At 59.5% G+C, this 16,738-nt stretch overlaps 6 protein-coding genes across 6 annotated transcripts; 3 read left to right on the forward strand and 3 right to left on the reverse strand.

Moving 5' to 3' along the window:
* Positions 1-367: 367 nt before the first annotated feature.
* On the reverse strand, positions 368-1,580 carry CONPUDRAFT_99654 (uncharacterized protein). The gene is made up of 3 exons (XM_007767619.1): positions 873-1,580; positions 710-810; positions 368-648 (listed from the first exon to the last, which is right to left on the reverse strand). The coding sequence occupies exons 1-3, from the start codon at positions 1,143-1,145 to the stop codon at positions 414-416; spliced, it is 609 nt and encodes a 202-aa protein (XP_007765809.1). The 5' UTR covers positions 1,146-1,580; the 3' UTR covers positions 368-413.
* A 964-nt stretch (positions 1,581-2,544) lies between these two features.
* CONPUDRAFT_151016 (uncharacterized protein) lies at positions 2,545-3,094 on the reverse strand (the record flags this gene model as incomplete). The annotated part of the gene is made up of 3 exons (XM_007767620.1): positions 2,545-2,701; positions 2,751-2,788; positions 2,840-3,094. The coding sequence occupies 3 exons, from the start codon at positions 3,092-3,094 to the stop codon at positions 2,545-2,547; spliced, it is 450 nt and encodes a 149-aa protein (XP_007765810.1).
* Positions 3,095-3,143: 49 nt separating this feature from the next.
* CONPUDRAFT_88338 (uncharacterized protein) lies at positions 3,144-3,356 on the forward strand (the record flags this gene model as incomplete). Its single annotated transcript, XM_007767621.1, has 1 exon — positions 3,144-3,356. One exon carries the CDS (start codon positions 3,144-3,146, stop codon positions 3,354-3,356), a length of 213 nt encoding a protein of 70 aa, XP_007765811.1.
* Positions 3,357-4,061: 705 nt separating this feature from the next.
* Positions 4,062-10,507, forward strand: CONPUDRAFT_163222 (uncharacterized protein). The gene is made up of 6 exons (XM_007767622.1): positions 4,062-4,287; positions 4,352-4,482; positions 4,538-4,598; positions 4,657-4,768; positions 4,819-5,884; positions 5,935-10,507. The coding sequence occupies exons 1-6, from the start codon at positions 4,089-4,091 to the stop codon at positions 6,862-6,864; spliced, it is 2,499 nt and encodes an 832-aa protein (XP_007765812.1). The 5' UTR covers positions 4,062-4,088; the 3' UTR covers positions 6,865-10,507.
* On the reverse strand, positions 10,488-13,397 carry CONPUDRAFT_50452 (uncharacterized protein; the record flags this gene model as incomplete). Its single annotated transcript, XM_007767108.1, has 9 exons — positions 10,488-10,838; positions 10,913-11,117; positions 11,174-11,280; positions 11,358-11,629; positions 12,349-12,402; positions 12,458-12,575; positions 12,624-13,008; positions 13,055-13,207; positions 13,255-13,397. The coding sequence occupies 9 exons, from the start codon at positions 13,395-13,397 to the stop codon at positions 10,488-10,490; spliced, it is 1,788 nt and encodes a 595-aa protein (XP_007765298.1).
* Positions 13,398-13,632: 235 nt separating this feature from the next.
* On the forward strand, positions 13,633-16,689 carry CONPUDRAFT_142462 (uncharacterized protein). The gene is made up of 2 exons (XM_007767623.1): positions 13,633-15,318; positions 15,429-16,689. The coding sequence occupies exons 1-2, from the start codon at positions 13,716-13,718 to the stop codon at positions 16,277-16,279; spliced, it is 2,454 nt and encodes an 817-aa protein (XP_007765813.1). The 5' UTR covers positions 13,633-13,715; the 3' UTR covers positions 16,280-16,689.
* Positions 16,690-16,738: the final 49 nt, after the last annotated feature.

Here is a 16,738-nt window from a genome sequence, read left to right on the forward strand (position 1 = left end):
TGACTTCCACAGTCGACGTACAAGCAAATTCGACTGTAGAGCGGATGGTGGTGGTCGGCGATGAACATCGATGAACCCGACGGCAAACTCGTGTGCACCGAAGTTCGAACGTTGATGTCAAACCGTGGGAACGCTTTTCTCAGCACCTTAAACGCCTGTTTCATAGACTGGTACGCAGTAGCAAGACAATTTTATCTTGTTTGCGCCCATAAGCAAGGCCGATGGACAGACGAGAACGTATCGATTCCACGATTATACATTAGCAACATCATGATTACAACGAGAACTATGGGTAGCACACAATCGTCAAGAAATGCAAGAATTACTATAGGTTTACAAACGTCCAAATATCAAGATTCAAGAGGCAGTTGAGAATAGATATCTCATCGTGACAGTGTCTGGTCAATAGGCTCTCACTGAGGAGGGAGCTTGACGGGCCCAGGGCCAAAGTGAGGAGGAAGCTTGACCGGTCCGGGGCCCAGCTCAGGCTTCGTGGTAACGCCAGAGACGGTCCCTGTCGGGAGGTTGGGGAGGGTGACGTGGTATGTCTGCTCTGTGATAATCTGATTGACGGTGGTAATGCGCCGGGAGTCGTAGTCGCCGCCGACGGTGTGGGGAGGGATCACTTCGTGGCCCTTAGGAGCGACGCTGATAGAAAAGACCTCAGTTAGTAACGAGATTCCTTGGGTTCGGGAACGAGGATGCTTACACGAGGTTCAAGGACGAAGTGACCTTGATCTCAGCTGGGAAGCCGAGGACAAGGAACTTCGAGAAGACATTCGAGGTGTAGAACAGTCCCACGAGGCCCTCCTGTAGAATACATCATCGTGAGCACTAACTCAAGACTAGGACGAGAGCGGAAATCTCCTTACCAGCTGCCCCTGGTCTCCCTGCTCGACCTCAAGCTGGCCTGAGACAGAGAGCGTCGCGCTTTGCTGTGTCGGGCCCGCCGCAGACTGGTCGAGGAGCTCCTGTTTGTACTGCTCCCGCGAGAGGTGCTTCCCGTTCACGGTCACGTTCACCACGCGCGCGAACATGGACTCGAAGCGCCCATCGAAGTCCTCCTGCGTCTTCGACTCGAGGAGGCCCGTGAGCGCACCTTGCGCCCAGACGGTGAGGGTGGGGAGGATAATATCGGTGGGCATGTTTGAGTTGAGTTTAGATTAGGAATACTGTGGAAAGAAAGGAGAGGTTGGGGAGGAAACACACGATTTTATACTGTAGAAATGGCGGTGAACGGTGAGGTAATCCGAGGGACGACTTGTATGCATCAGAGCATTGCTTCAGCCTTGAGGAATGCGAAGTTCCGGGCGATGATTGGGCGGACCTGCGCAACCTCCGCATGTCGCGGTTGCCCGCCATCGAGCCATTCTGAGGGAGCATCTTAGAAGCATCGCATTGCTGCAGCGCCGACGTTGACATCGGACTCCGGCGTTTCAACATCCATTGAGTCTCCCTGTTCAGGATACCAGGATATTCATGGGTTAGCGGCACGCATAGCCTAGGTTGCCAGTGTTGTTAGAATGAAAAGATCAGGAGTCGGCCTGGACGGCGAATTGACTCGGGCCTGGATGCCGGTGAAAGAACTGTGACAAGGTTCATTGCGCATGAACCACGTAAGATGGCGGCGCCATGGCGGGCATGTTGCGGCAACACTCGGGCAACGAGGTCCTGGAACATTGTGCCTGTCGCAGTGATTCCTAAATCAGTGCGCAGTAGCGGATGCGAGTTAGGAAGAGATCTTTCAAGAAGCACTGGGACAACGGTGAACGTCTGCCTTCATGAGCCCGTACGAAGCGGAGTTGAGAGGTCGTCGAGATAGGTACATCTCTAAGTGCGCCTGTTGTTGTTGAGCAGGAGCAAAGCAGGAGAAACATGCTCAGAGACGGCACCATATTTTTTGCAGGCGGCCAGCCAGCCGGACTAGCAGCACCCGAGTCGGTCCGAAGTGACATAATGCGTCGAAACACACAACAATGAGAGGAATATTGAACTCTATCATTGGGCATCTGTTTAGTCGCCGTCAAGATCTAGATTAGGTGTACTGGGGTCAAGTGAGGGAATAAGCAGTCCGGCATTATAAACGCACGTTGTAGAACTATGCCGTGACAGCATGAGGCCTGAGGAGCTTGTGGTTGCCGGTTACTTTAGCTGTAAGCTGGTGAAAACAAAGTTGGTAAAAACATTGCCAGTTGCCAGAAATAAGATAGAGGCGAGGAAAGGGTGCGAAAACGGAAGGCGCGCGAGGCGCGTGAAGCTTCGAAGTGCCGACTAACTCGGACAACGTTCAACGTCGTGAGGTCATTACATTGACATAAGCACCTAAGCACTCTGCATGGTGGTACAACCTGCACTCATTTATGTGACTACCGTATGATATAGGATATAACAATCACAAGCGCTACAAAACAACAAGTCATGAATTAAACAGCAATACAGGGGAGCAATACACGGTGTCAAGATGGGTATGAGATGTGCGATAAGATGTCCGGCGAAAGGATGCTCGACTTTATGCATCGTATTACAGTCTACAATGGTGGAGAATTAAGAGAACGCTGTATTGGGAGGGTGACCGGCAGGGACGTCGTCTACGGACGGTAAAACAGAGACGGGCCCGCGTACGAATTGACCGCTGTGCGGTTTGCGTGGGCGGCCGCGTTTCGACGTGTCGGTATTGGAGGAAGAGGGATCCCCGTCAGGCCTGGCAAAGGTAAGCACAGACCATAAAAACAGCATGGCAAGGGACTCACACTGTACCCTCCGGATCCATGGTGTATCTTTCCTTTTCCTACAAAAGCCGTTAGAAGAGAGGGTGATTGGCGCGATGTTGGAGACACACCTCTTCCACCGGTCGCGTAGGCTGAGAGGCAGCGTCGACTTTGTCTGGTTCGTCGTCTGCGGTACTGGCCTCTTGCTTGACAGCGGTCTGAAGATCGCCCGAGGCCGCCAGATGACGGATGTGAGACATGTGCTCCCCGCGGCACTGAGGCGCTGAGACGCCGAGGAGGGCGGGATGAGCAGCACGCAGCGGCGATGCGTTACGAACTCTGGCGGCGCATGAAGCTATGGAAGAGAATGCGAGTTTGGATGACATTGTGAGAGACTGAGCGTTATGCTTAGTGGGAGATCAGGTGAGGGGATCCATGGGCGAGGAACGAGGCACGCTTTTATCCTTTGTGAAGGGCATGCTGTTGGAGAGAGTGGGGCATCCTTGGGGCAACCAAAAGCCAAGAACAGGTGTGCAAATCATGACGTCTGAAGATAACGCGGGTGGGAGCATTCTGTGCTGTCAACAGGTGGCTACGACAGGTTTCGACATCGTGTTGCGCAGCTTTGATGTAATATTTACACGATAGTTGAAGCTTGAAGGTATGGAGTCACGGAGGCCAACGTTGTGAATGTGCGAATAGCAAAGTTTATAGCCACAAATTGATGAGTGGGGTTACCGAGCAGAGAGGATACAATAGAGATGAAGTATGACCAAGACCTGCTTGTTGCTCGTGGAGTGGACTGCGACAAAAATGGGTGACATTGGGAAGTTGGAGCCAGACGCTAAATGCCGAGATGGCTCACAACTTTCCCTTATCATCGGAACGCCTTGGGCACCGGGGAGAGTACCGGTATCAAAAGTATTGGACTTACAGTAAGACTGTTAAATCGTCCAACCGCAGTTCCGCAGTCAGCAGAGCTGAATCCATATGTTACCTTTCACGGTGAGGCTGTTATAGAAGTCCAATGAGGCCTAGTGGAGTGGAAGCACATTGCTACTTCTCCTGCCATCTCCACGATAGGATTGCACACACGAGCGGGTAGAGTTTGACGTTTGTCATGGAGAAGAGAAGGCGTCAAAGTAGGTAAGAAGAGAAAGGTACAAGTAAGAGAGTCGGATGTAATAACATGGTGAAGTTGTCGCGCGATGTCGTATAATTATCTTATCTGTGGCTTTGAACTCCGACGCCATTCTAAGGTCATACGCTAATCCATCCGAATGTGAGCACGTCCCCTCACCTCCCTGCCGTTCTCACTTGCACCCCGACTTCCCCTTCCTCCCCTTCCCCCCTCTTTCCCCATCGACGACCCCGACTGCCATGTCGGCAGCACCTGCACACCCGCAGGTGCAGGTCCACGAGCGCCAGGACATCCACAAGTCATGCAAGACCCTTGAAACGCTTGTCAATGCTCTCAACGACTACTGCGAGGTCTCGGGTGCAATGGTAACCCTTCAGAAGAAGCTGGCCAAGGCACTCAAGGAGGCGGCAGGGATGAAGACGATTAATGAACCTGCTTGTGAGTTGTCTCAGCGTCATACTCTAGGCGGCTAATGACTGATTGTATGCGTCATCTAATCTAGCTAACGCTCTCGGAGCGTGTGCGAGCATCTTCGAGGCTGTCGCGGAGATAGATACCAAGTTCTCCAAGTTCGCGGACAAGGAGTGTGATTCTCTGAGCGATGAGGTTAAGAAGTACTTCAAGAAGCTCTCGGTACGCTGTCGGTTATGTCTGATCCCTTTGTGATGGCTTATGGGTCGTGATGTAGAAAGAGGAGAAGACTCATGATGAACGCATGGCCAACTCCAATGCACGAATAAAATCAGCAGGTACGCGTCGCTGGCGTCTTCACATTCGACTTCAGAGGGTGTCTCAGACATGGGAAAGGTCAATCGTACGAGAAGAAGTCCAAGAAGAACGCACGTGATGCTGCAGAGGAACACGCTCGGTATATCAACCTCATCAGCACGCTGGGTCCAGAGATGTCACAGGAGAAGTAGTGCGTATAAATCCTCTGAATAACTGTTCGTCTATCTGATCGTTTGCCAGTAATCATGCCATCCACGTTACGAGACAACACGCCTCTGCTACCTATGGTGTCGCCTCATCTTTGGGTAGGATCGCGGACGCCCAATGGCTCCGTAACTGCGAAGGTCTTCGACGTTGCGCTCCATGTGTCGGATCCCTCGGTCATTGGCGTTCTTACTGCGAAGCGTCATGGGCTGGCCCTTTGCCCAACGATTTACCTGATGTTGATTCACCACCTGGTCAAATATCTACAGATAGGAACCAGGGTCTCGGCATCAGAGAATGGGGTCAAGGCGAGCAGAACAGGCTACCAGTTCCATCAGTGACTTCGAATAAGAGCGGTGCCTCGACGCCTGCAGAAAGCTCTGTGGGACACGGTATGGAGCCGCCTCGCCCACCATTCGCGTCCGATGATGGTCATGGCTCCGTCAATTCCATCGCATCTCTTTCGGCCTTTCCCTTCCCTCCAACCCACTTCCCTGTCCCTCTAGCAAACAATCAAGCAGAGCTGCAACGTCGGCAAACTCAACTTAAGAATCTGCAGATCCCGCAACCGAAGAAACCAGGGCAAGCCGCGTATATCCTATCCGAATCCCCAAAGCCCATCGAGTCGATATCTGAATCCACGACGTTGAACAATGGCTCCACAGCGTCTTCTGCGCGGGAGCTCCCCACAACACCAACTACTCGCTCCCAGAACGGGTCGTTCTCTCACGAGAAGGCAGGAATGGACGGTCCTAATAACGCTGAAGCTCCTACCTCCGATCAGCCTGCTCCAGCCCAGGAAGAGCCTCCACGGAAGCTGGGTTCGCCGGTATCCCCGTTCAAGCGCAAACAGATGGTTGCGCAGAACGGTGACGAGCGTCAAGAAACGTCTCGGCCGTCGTCGTCGGCACGAGCGGAATCTGACATGAAGGCGAGAGACGAGGTCACGGCGGAAGAACGCGAGTTTGGTGTGCAGCGAAAGAGCACGGCGAAGGCTTTCACCGTTGCTGCCGACGCTGGTAGGAAGAACCTAGAGAGGACGGAGTCTACGACGAGTAATGGCAGCCTTGTCGCCGCGATGAAGAACCGTTATAGTCGTTCGGTATGTATCGTCAGTATGCCCCACGTACTCGCGTTGCTGACAAGCAACAGATGGAGCCGGCGTCTGCAGCTCCCAAGGATATCCCGCGACTCAACCAGAGCGTGGCAAATATGGCCACTCGATACCAGCCGGCGGACGAACCGACGTCGCCTCGGAAGGGTCGTCCCTTCCCCATGGCCGAGCAACAGACTCCAACGAGTACGGGCGAGACTTCGGTGCGCTCATGGACACGCGACCGAGACGCCGTAGAGGAGGAGCTACAACGACGCAAGCAGCAGCTCGCGCAGCTCGAGCTGCAGGAGAAAGAGTTCGAGCTCCGCCAGCGCGAGCGCGAGCTCGAACAACGAACGCGTGCGCTCGAGCAAGACCGACAGCAATTTTTTCTCGACGGGCGGGATGAGGGCATAGGCGCGGACACACCAAGGGCCAACCAATCGAACAACCCACGTTCCGTGGGTCCCTATAGACACAGGCGCAACTCGCAGAGCACGTCCGTGCTGGTCAACAGCGGGAACAACAGCAACAAGTTCCCCGTCATGGGTTCCGGCTCGCACTCCGCATCGTCCTCCCAGCTCGCGCCTCCACCAAGCGACCAGGCATCGATGCAATCGCACTCCCCCACGCGCTCCTCGCAGCCCCCCACACCATCCCTCTCACCACTCGGCGGCCCCGTGAAAGACCACGCGCCGTTCTGCGGATGCGACCTGTGCAGCGCGTCCAAGTACCAGGCTGCGAACCCGGCGCCGTCGCCGCACGACCTGCGCCCGCCGGAGCCGCCGATCCAGCTCCGGCCCGAGAAGCCGAAGGGGTGGATACGGCGGCTGAGCATGCCGAGCGTGGCGGGCGCGCTGTCGATGGACTCGAAGAAGAACGTGAGCGTGTCGAGTTTGCTGCCGATGGAGAACGGGCGGCTGCGCAAGCGGAGCTTTGATCAGGGGATCAGTAATCGCACGGTTGGGCAGATTAATTCGGGGCGGTGATTCCGTGCGTGTGTGCGTGCGGTGGTGGCGACGACGCGTGATGATGGTTAACGACATGGACACTCATCTCTTTCTGACGCGGTGCGAAAGTGTTCGTGCTTTCGCCAGCGCCTGTTAATCGGGCGCTTGTTCTTGGCTATCTATAATGTTGTCTGTTGTTTCTCTTAGTGTAGTCTCTTTACCCCCTTCGGTTTGTCGTTTGCTTCTGCAGGTATACCTCGCCCATGCTATTTTCTATGGTTACCGGATCGACGATTTGACCTACATCTTACGCCTTGATACGACGTGCTTACGATGTTCCTACCCGCGACGCCTTTTACGACCTATTCCTAGTACACAATACCCGAATGTAATCCTGAACAGTTCTATATCAAAAACAAGAAAATACAAGAAAAATACAACAAGTTACGAAGACAGCGAAAGCATAAGTAGGTGGATACAGAGATTGATCCTAGCTGGTCTATTACATCGTGCCTCAGCCTCATCATAGAACGTTTACACTTCATTAGAGATCGGTGATGCCCAAGCAAAGGTGCCCGACACTGGAGTTGCAGCAGTTGCAGCGTTGAATGTTGAGGATTTACTTCTTTTTCTTGTTACGCTTCTTCTTGCCTCCTCCCTTCTTGGGCCCCTCGTCCTCGTCGTCCTCGTCTCTCTTCTCTGGCTTGGCCTCCTCGGCAGGCTGTTCAGGCTCCAGGGCTGGCTCTTCTGGCGCAGCTTCTGCCTCAGCTGCAGGAGGCTCAGCGGTCTCGCCCTCGCCGGCGCCCTCTCCAGCGACCTCGCCAGCACCCTCACCAGTGCCTTCGCCAGTACCCTCGCCAGCACCCTCGCCAGCATACTTGCCAGCACCCTCGCCAGCACCTTCTGCTGCTTCGGGCCCACCCTCAGGAAGTACTGCCCCTTCGCCTCCACCCATGTTTTCCATCTCCCAGCCATCCCTCTCCTGCGTTTCCCAGATATCGTTCTCGCCAGCGCCCTCTGCTGCTTCGGGCTCACCCTCAAGAGGAGCGGCCGCCCCCTCGCCTCCACCCATGTTTCCCATCTCCCAGCCGCCCCCCTCCTGCGTCTTCCAGTCATCGTTCTCCTGCGTCTGGGCGCCCTCGTTCTCCTCCTGCGCCTCGCCAGCATCGCCGCCGCCCGAGAAATCGAACCCATTGTTGTTCGCGTCTCCGGGCGAAGTCGACGGCGGCTTCTCCTCGCCGTTACCGCCATTGAACAGATTGCTCGCGCTCCCAAACGCGTTCGAGATCGAGCCCCAACGGCTGTTCTTCTTCTTCTCCGCCTCCGCGGCCTGCGTCTGGGCTTGGGCCGCCTCTTTCTCCTTGGCCTTCGCGCTGCCAAAGCTGAAGCCCGAGCCGAAGGGCGAGAACCCGCCAAAGGTCGACGCGGGCACGGTGTCCGCGTCGATGCCCCAGCCCGCCTTGTTCGTGTCGGCACCTGCACCAGGGGCGTCTGCGTCTGCGAACGTTGGATCGGGCGGGAGGTTGGCCGTCGTGTTGAAGTCGAAGCCGCCCGGAATATCCCTCGGCTCGTCTGTGTGTTCTTGCTCCTCAGTCGCACCACCGAGGTCCGCCAGCGCGTCTTCTTCAGTGGCGTGTGCGTCCTCCCCGCCCCAGGCATCCTGCTCGCCGCCCTCCAGCCACGCATCGGGGTCCGAGAGCGGCGCACGCTCTTCGTCGAGCTGCTCCTCGTCGTGGTGCTCCTCGTGGCTCTCGTGCACCGTCTCGAGCTCGCGGTTCTCCTGCGGCGGCGTGGGCGCATGCGCCGATATCGGGTCCGCAAACCTGACCTCCGCGGGCCCCCTCGAGCTTTCCCTCGAGCCGTTCGAGTTCCTGCGCGACATCGCCGGTGCGGGTACGGGCGAGGGCGTGCCCCGCGCTCCCCAGACGGAGCCGAGGTCGTTCGCGAGCGTGCTGGAGCTCCTGCCGATGGCCGTGTCCGCGAGATCGATGGGCGTCTCGAGCGCCTCCTGCGCCTCGCGCGCTTCCTGCTCTTCTCTCTCCTTGGCGGCGGCTCTCTCGGCTTCCTCTCTTTCGCGGGCCTCGCGCTCTTCGGCCTCCTTGGCCTCCTTCTCCTTCGCCGCTTTGCTCCCTTTCTTGTCCTTCTTTCCCTTTTTCTTGTCCTCCTTCTCTTTCTTCTTGGCTTCTTTCTCGTTCTCCTTTGCCTCTTTCTCGCGCTGCTTGGCCTCTGCCAGCTCTCGGGCCTCTTGTTCCGCCTCAGCCTCTTGTTCCGCCTCCGCCGCCGCTGCAGCAGCCTCGTCCGCCTCGGCTTCTGCACGAGCAGCCGCTTCTGCTTCTGCCTGAGTTTCTGCCTCCGCTGCAGCCACCGCGTCCATCTCCGCCTGAACCCGCGCCCGCGCCGACACCTGTTCCTCCGCCTCTGCGATAGCCTCTGCCTCTGCGATAGCCTCTGCCTCCGCCTCTGCAGCAGCCCGCTGACGCTCCCGCACCTCCATCCGCTCCCGCTCCCGCGCTTCCCGCTCCCGCTCCTGCCGGCGCTCACGATCCCTCTCTTTCTCGCGCCGTCGATCCTCCGTCGACGGTCGGGGCTCGATCGGCGGCGTCGGCTCTGGCATTGGCGTTGGCGTTGGTACTGGCATCGGCGCCGCCGCCGCCGCCGCCGGCGCACCGCCAGAGGATCTCCTTGGTGCGGGCGGAGGCGGCTGTGGCTGAGGCTGCGCGTGCGCTCGCGAGGAGCTGGTGCGTGGGCGCTCGTACGCTTGGCCGCTGCTGCTGGGCGGGGGCATGCCGCGGTCGCGGTCGCCCGTTCCACGCGCTCGGTCGCGTTCCCGTTCACGCTCCCGATCACGCTCACGATCACGGTCTCGTTCCTTATCACGGTCCCGTTCCCGATCACGATCGCGCTCAGAATGCTGCCTTCCGCGCCTATCCGCCGCGTAGTCGGCCGGCGGCGGCGGCACACCCGCCCCGGGCGCCGCATAGAACTGGCTCGCCGAGCCCTGCCCCTGCCCCTGCCCCTTGCCCGGGCCGACGTGACCGCCTCCCTGGGCTACATGACCGCCTCCCTGAGCAGCAGAAGCCGCACTGCGCGACGAGTGCGTCGGTGTAATGGGCCCCGTGGCGCGCGCGACGACCTCGCGCGGGACTACCTGTCTTTCGCTTGAGCTCTGTGCCTGTGTCTGTGTTTGCGTCTGTGCCTGTGTCTGTGTTTGCGTCTGCGTCTGGACCTGCACAGACGACGTGCGCCGCGCGGAGCGCTGAGGTGCGTCCGGCGGGTCCTGGTACAGCGACTCGAGGGAGGAGCCGCGTCCGCCTGCGCCCCTGTCGCGGGCGGACGAGGACGGGGCGCGGGACGCTATTGGCGGTGCTGGTGCTGTTGCTGTTGCTGTTGCTTGGGGAGGAGGCGGGGCCACAGAGGGCGCGCGGGACGGCGGTGCCGAGGGCGCTCGCGAGGGAGGGCCTGCTGCGTGCGCGGTCGTGTCGTCTTCCGAGTATGTGTCGGACTCGTCGTCGTCTGCGCGGTGGCCCATTTCGCTGTACACGATCGAGGCTGGGCCGCTGTGGGGGCACAGTCAGATGTCATTGTCGTCGTCGTCGGTGTTGTATTGTGAGGAGGCGGAAAACGCGGAAACTCACTATCTCGTACGGCCCTAGCACGATCCGTTAGTCTTCTTCAATTATAAAGCTATATGCACCACGCACATTATCATTCCACTTGATCCGCGCCCGAAACTCCGTCAGCCCAAAGTGAATCTCGACGCTGAACACAATCGTCCAGTACGCCCGCCCGCCTCTGCCCTGCTTGGGCTCCGCGCTGCCGCTGAGCGGGGACAGATCCGCGCGGACGACGCAGAGCGTGGAGAAGTGTTCCGCGTGGCGCATGATCCACTTGGGGATGTGGTTGCCGCCGCGGAAGCACCAGATCTCGACCTCGAACACGGAGAGGGTGGAGAGGTTCGTGAGCTCGGTGCAGTATTTGCGGGTGAAGACTGTTGATTCTTTGACTTTGACGCCCTGCGATGCATCGACGTCGGATTATGAATTGGTTATGAGTCCGTGTGATGAAGGGAGGGAGGGACGGTACACACCCTGGCGAGAATGCAGTCGAACGCGTCGGGCAGGAGCCGCGGGCCGCTTGGGAGCTCGCAGAGGCGCTCGCGGCGCGCCTGGTGGTCCGGGTCGTCGGGGTCGTACTCGCGCAGGTACTCGACGCCGTACATGAACTTGGCGACGCGCGCGGACACGTGGTGGTCGCAGTAGAAGCCGAGCGCGCCGTCTGCGACTGCTTTTGAGCTGCGGTGTTGTGATGAGGGCGATTCCAGAGAGGGGGGAGAGGGAGGGAGACTTACGTCTGGCTGTCGGGCCGGTTGACTGTGACCTTGTACGGCGCGAGACGCTCCTGGAGCTGCGTGAAGAGCCACGGGCTCGCTGCGAACCCGCCGACGAGCCACACGGACTATCGCCGCCACCCACACCCACACCATCAACAAAACCATTTTAAAGAATCACCATCCACACAGACAAAACACACACCTTAATCCTCCCCCCCGACGCCTCCACCTGCCCGCCAATGCTCCCCACCGCCGCCGCAATCGACGGCTCAAAAAAGGCGGCGACCTCGTCCCCGGCGAGCTTGAGCTGGCCCGCGCGGATGCCGACCGCAGCGTCCTTGTCGAGCGGCGAGCCAAAGGGCACGAACTGCAGCTCGCGGCGGTCGCGGAAGAGGCGCTTCGTGGTCTCGTCGAAGCGCCGGGTGATGTGTTCGATGCTGTCGGGCGTGCCGTAGCGCGAGGGGCGGAGTTTTTCTGAGGTGGGTTTGATAGGGCCGTGGGCACGGGCGGCGGGACGGGAGCGGTGAGAGGGATGGATTACGGGAAGGTTTGTCAGTGTCGGTCGCCGGTCAGTAGGACAGAGTCAGATACGAGGAGCATAGGCATAACAACGCAGGATGGCGCGTGCACATTGTCCACAAAGGGAGCAGCGTAGATTACCACAAAGCAGAGATAACGAGGACGTGTGGGCGCGATAGGGAAGAGCAGGACGCGATAGGCGATTCCAGCCACCCAAGATGTATGATAAAGTTGGATTGCACCGACGGGTTGATTACGGTATGATGGTGGCGCGGAGGAGTTAATTAAGAACCAGCACAGTTACAGTTGCAGTAGCCCGAGGTCCGGTTCAGGGCGGGGGTGGTGGCGTCCGTCGACACAAGCAAGGCGAGATAGAGGCGAGTGGGCGCCAGATTTAGTCCGAGGGTATATGAGCAGAGAAAGCCAAAGATGGACAGAGAGAGATACGAAGATAGACAGGACAGTCATGTGGCCAGCGCGGCGATCAACAGAACAAAGTAAGCAGAGAATAGAGGTTCCGATGGGGCCCCGTACAAGGATCGTCGGATTAGCGTTTCGGGGAGGGTGCGATGGGGAGGTCGGGGCATGCCAAGGTTCAGTGAGGATCCGTTCGAGAAGGAAGGGAAAGGGGAAAGTCAGCTCCCGGTTTTATGGTAGATTCTATACATGCTTACCTTCGAGATGCATGCGCGCGCGTCTGCTTACGAACACCGAGCCTGCGAAGAGACCTGCGGGAGAATGTTAGCCCGGTCAGTCTAAGGAATAGGGCAGGAGCGCACGCACAATCTGGGGGCGCGATCTCCTCGATCACGAGCGGGTTCGTCGCGCGGATAGCGTACGAGCTGATATCGAGCGTGCCCCCGCCCGCATCGAGCACCAGAAAGCCGTGTTTCGACGGGTTCTGCACCACGTTAGAAGCTCACCCGTTCGTCTCGCGCGTAGAACTCACCGAGAGCACCTCGGCCGCGAGCCCGCTCAGCACACACGCATGCAAGCTCGCCTCGCCCTCCGTCACGAACCGCACCCGCGCCCGCCCCTCGTCCGTGTCGGGGATGAGCCCGCCGTACACCGCCGCCCGCCGCATCTTGCTCTGCTGCGCGCCCTCCCAGCCGTTCGGGTGGGACAACACGAACTGGAGGCCGGGGCGCTCGAGGGCCTTCCACAAGGCTGCGCCGGCGGCGTGGGTGTCGGTGATGAAGGCGCGGGTGCAATGGAAGAGGTAGGCGAGAAAGTCGCCGAAGACGTCGACGGGGGACTTGTGCCGCGGTAAGGGAGGGAGGCGCATGCCGTTCATGTTGAGGTGCATGGTGCGCGGGCGGAGGCGTAGTTTGAAGCTGGTGTGGGTTAGTAAACTAGTGTGGGGGTGGGGGAGATACGGACAGCTCGATCTTGGTCCATCCTTCCTCCTCCGCCAGAGCGGCTATCTGGGTCGAGTCAGCCTCTGCACCAGCAGCCATGAGCTTGCCGGTGCGGTCGTAGTACATGATGGAGGGTATCTTGGAGTTGCCCGCGACATGCTCCTGGCCGGGGAACCTGCGATGGGGTCAGACTCGGCATAGCGATATTACAGTGAAAGCGACCTGGTGACGCCGTATATCTTTGGAATCTCGTTGGGCTCGAGGATGGCGTAGGAGACGCCGCTGAATGTTGTGCCGACGTCGATGGCGATGACGAGGGTGCGGGTTGTGCCCTGGTAGGGCTTGCGGGTATTGTAGTCCTTCATGGCCAGAGGGCCGAGGGTATATGGTGGTATCTTTGATACTGGTGTTAATGGGCGATCATGAAGTTAACCCAGGGTATGAACACGAACAAAAATAGGGGGTCATATGGTTCCGTGTAAAAGTGCCGATGCAACGAGGCATGCACCTCCATTTTGGATTGGCTGTCTTCTCCTGCTCCTCCCCACAGAATAACAGGATTGAGTGTTTTCTTATAACCTTGCTGCCTGCTATCTACCCCCGTTGCTTCCTTGCACGCTGCAGTGAAAACGAGGCCAGTGCTCTACAACCAACTGTTGATATCCTGTCCGTTCTCTGCCACGATGCCGCTCCTCCTCCCAACGGCTGACGCCCATCCCTTCAAAGACTTTCTCACAAACACCCTCACCTTCCTCTCCTTCTCCTCCCGAACCCCACACAACGACGACGACGACGACGAGCCCACCTCCGACTCTTCCTCATCTACAGACTCCGCCTCTGACCCAGACACAGACCTCCTCGACCCTACCACCGCCTGCCCATCCTTATCCCCGTCCCTCGCCCTCGCCCTCCTCCCCACCCCCAGCCCCAGCCCCACACCCTTAACCCCACCCGCAAAACTGGATGCTGCACGCCGCGCCGTCTCCCCCACCCCCTCCTCCTCCTCCCATTCCGCCCCCTTCACCCTCACCGGCCCGATCAGCGCCGCCGCCCGCCTCTACGCGATGCGCCGCGACCACGACGCCGCCCGCGCAGAGGCCTCGCGCGCAGCCAAGGACGCCCAGCGCTGGGAAGACCGCGCCCACGCACTCGAGCGCGCCCTGCGCGAGGCGCGCGAGGCCGTGCGGTTGCGCGATGGCGAGATTGACGTGCTCAGGCGAGACAGGGACAGGGCGGTTGCGGAGCGGGAGAGAGAGCGGCGTGAGAGGGAGAGGGAGAGGGAGTATTGGGAGAGGGAGTATAGGGAGCGCGAGGGCAGGGAGCGGGAGAAGGAGAAGGAGAGGCGCGCGAGCGTGTCTTCTGCGCCGGGACACAATGTGCACAGGCGCAATAGCTCTGCGCAGAGCCACATGACGAGCAGCTCGGGGACGTCGCTCGCCTCGCTCGCGTCCACCTCTTCCGCCGATTCGAATGGCGCGCCAAACTACGGAGCACTCGTCCGCCGCCCCTCGAACCCCCACGTCCGCCCGCGCACACCCGCCGGGCCTTCTAATGCCAATGCCAACGCCAATTCGTACTCGAACCACCGCCCACCGCCCCGCCCCTCCACATCCATGTCCACCCGATCCACCCGCTCCTCTCAACCTCAATCCCAACCTCAATCCCAATCCCGCTCCCAATCGCAAACCCGCCCCGCGCGCTCGAACTCCTCCTCCATCCCCCGCACCCCCTCCTCCGCCTCCCTCGCGAGCACCAGCACAGCCGCCGAAGAACACGCGCACCTCCGCGCGCTCGACACCTTCCTCACCAAATCCGACCTCTGGTCCGGCGCACAGATCATCCAGGCCGTGCAGGATCTCAACGCCGAGATCGTGCAGTTCGCCGCGGGCGCCGTCGAGCTTGTGTCTTCCTCCTCCTCAGGATCAGGTGCAAGCGCAGGCGGCGGCGGCGGCGGCTTCCTCCCGCCCTACGCACGGGGCCTCGGCATTCCTCAACCGCGAAACACCAAAGCACCAATGCGCCCCGCAGCGCCGATCCCCAAAGGCCAGAAAACGCCGACGCTCGCGCAGACGGCGAGCGACGTCGCGAGCCGCGTCGGGGCCACGCTGACGCGGATGCTGGGGACGCGCGCGCACACGGGCGAGGACGGGCCGATGGTCGTGCAGCTCGCGCTGCAGGCGGCGGTCGTCACGTGTCTCGCGCGCGCGCTCGCGCCGTTCTGTGTGGGGTATCAGGCGGGTGTGAACGGGGTGCTGGCGCAGGTGTATGCAAGGATGCGGGCGGCCGGTGAGTCGACTGGATTTTGTATGCCTGCCAGTGTGTTGACTGAGAATGGTTGTTGTCACTGTTGTTGTTGTTGATGATGATGCGCCAATGTCGACTTTGTCACCGTGCAGAGCCCCAGGCGACAGCCGCGCGCTGGCGCGCGCTCGCGCATGTCCACATCCACGCTGTGCACCCCGAGCTCGCAGAGTACGCCACGCGCGAGCTCGCGGACACGCTCGTGCGCTGGGCGGCCGACGTCTTTCTCATCGCCGGCGCGTCTCTCGTCCCCGTCCCTCCTCCGCTCCCTTCTTCCTCCACGCATCCTTCCTCGAATTCTTCTTCCGCCCAATCCACCTCGAACTCGCAAACACCCTACCCACCCCCAAACCCCACCCAAACACACACCCTCTTCCGCACACGCCACCTCCCCGCGCTCACGCGCATCGCGCGCGCGGCGACGCGTCTCGCGCGCGTGACAAGGGAGGAGGTGCTCAGCGCGGACTTTGAGGTGGTCGCTGTCGAGGCCGGGCGGGCGTTTGTGGGGCGCGAGATGGGGGATGCGATGGGTGTGCAGGGGGATGCCGCCTGCGCTTCTTCGGTGGGGTTTTCGGTGTATGGGTCGGATGACGAGGAGGACGAGGGGGAGGGGGAGGATGGGGATTCGGAGCTGAGTACGCCGTGTGCGAGTTTGAGTGGCCGTCCCAACGGCCACCCCAACGGCAACGGCACCAGCAGAGGAGGGAAGGTGCTATGCTCAACAGAACTCGGCCTCCGGTGCTCGAGCGTCGTGCGGCGGCGGCCCCTCTCAATGCCCGACAGCACCAGCGCCAACACCGCCCCATCGTCAGCAGATGGGCCAGCAACATCAACGTCATCATCATCATCGTCATCAACGGCAGCGGCAGCGTCCATCGAGCGCAGACTCCTGCTCAAGCCGCGCGTCGTGCTCGAGAGCGTCGTGGACGTCCTGGACCGCTATTGACTATTGAAATATTGATACCCGGACCAGCCTGGCCGTGCCGACACCGTCGAATCCGGCTCGACTTGGAGCGCTCGATCGATACGGACCTTGAAGAAGGGTCGAAGGATTGGAGGATTGAAGGAGATCGCGCAACGCCGGGTGACAGACATCTTGGGATCGTTTCTTTCTTTCTTGGCTCGGTGCTCGCGGTCGCGGCCACGGTGGGGTGTATATTTGAGGATACCCGTGGTCATACGCATGCGCTGTTATGTACAGTACTGTGGGTAGCTGAGGGTGAGGTGCACGCGCGCCGCATTTTTTTTTTGCAGTCGTGATACCTGCCTGCATCTGGTGTATTTTATGCCTACATTACATATGGTATAACTATTATGTAGGACATATGGCAGGCTTAAGCATGTACAATTAATTGCTCCGATCACTCAACGTGCCTTAAGTATGGGCCGAACTTCGTCAGCGAAG

The sequence above is a fragment of the Coniophora puteana genome (assembly GCF_000271625.1).
Source record: "Coniophora puteana RWD-64-598 SS2 unplaced genomic scaffold CONPUscaffold_3, whole genome shotgun sequence".
NCBI lineage: Eukaryota > Fungi > Basidiomycota > Agaricomycetes > Boletales > Coniophoraceae > Coniophora > Coniophora puteana.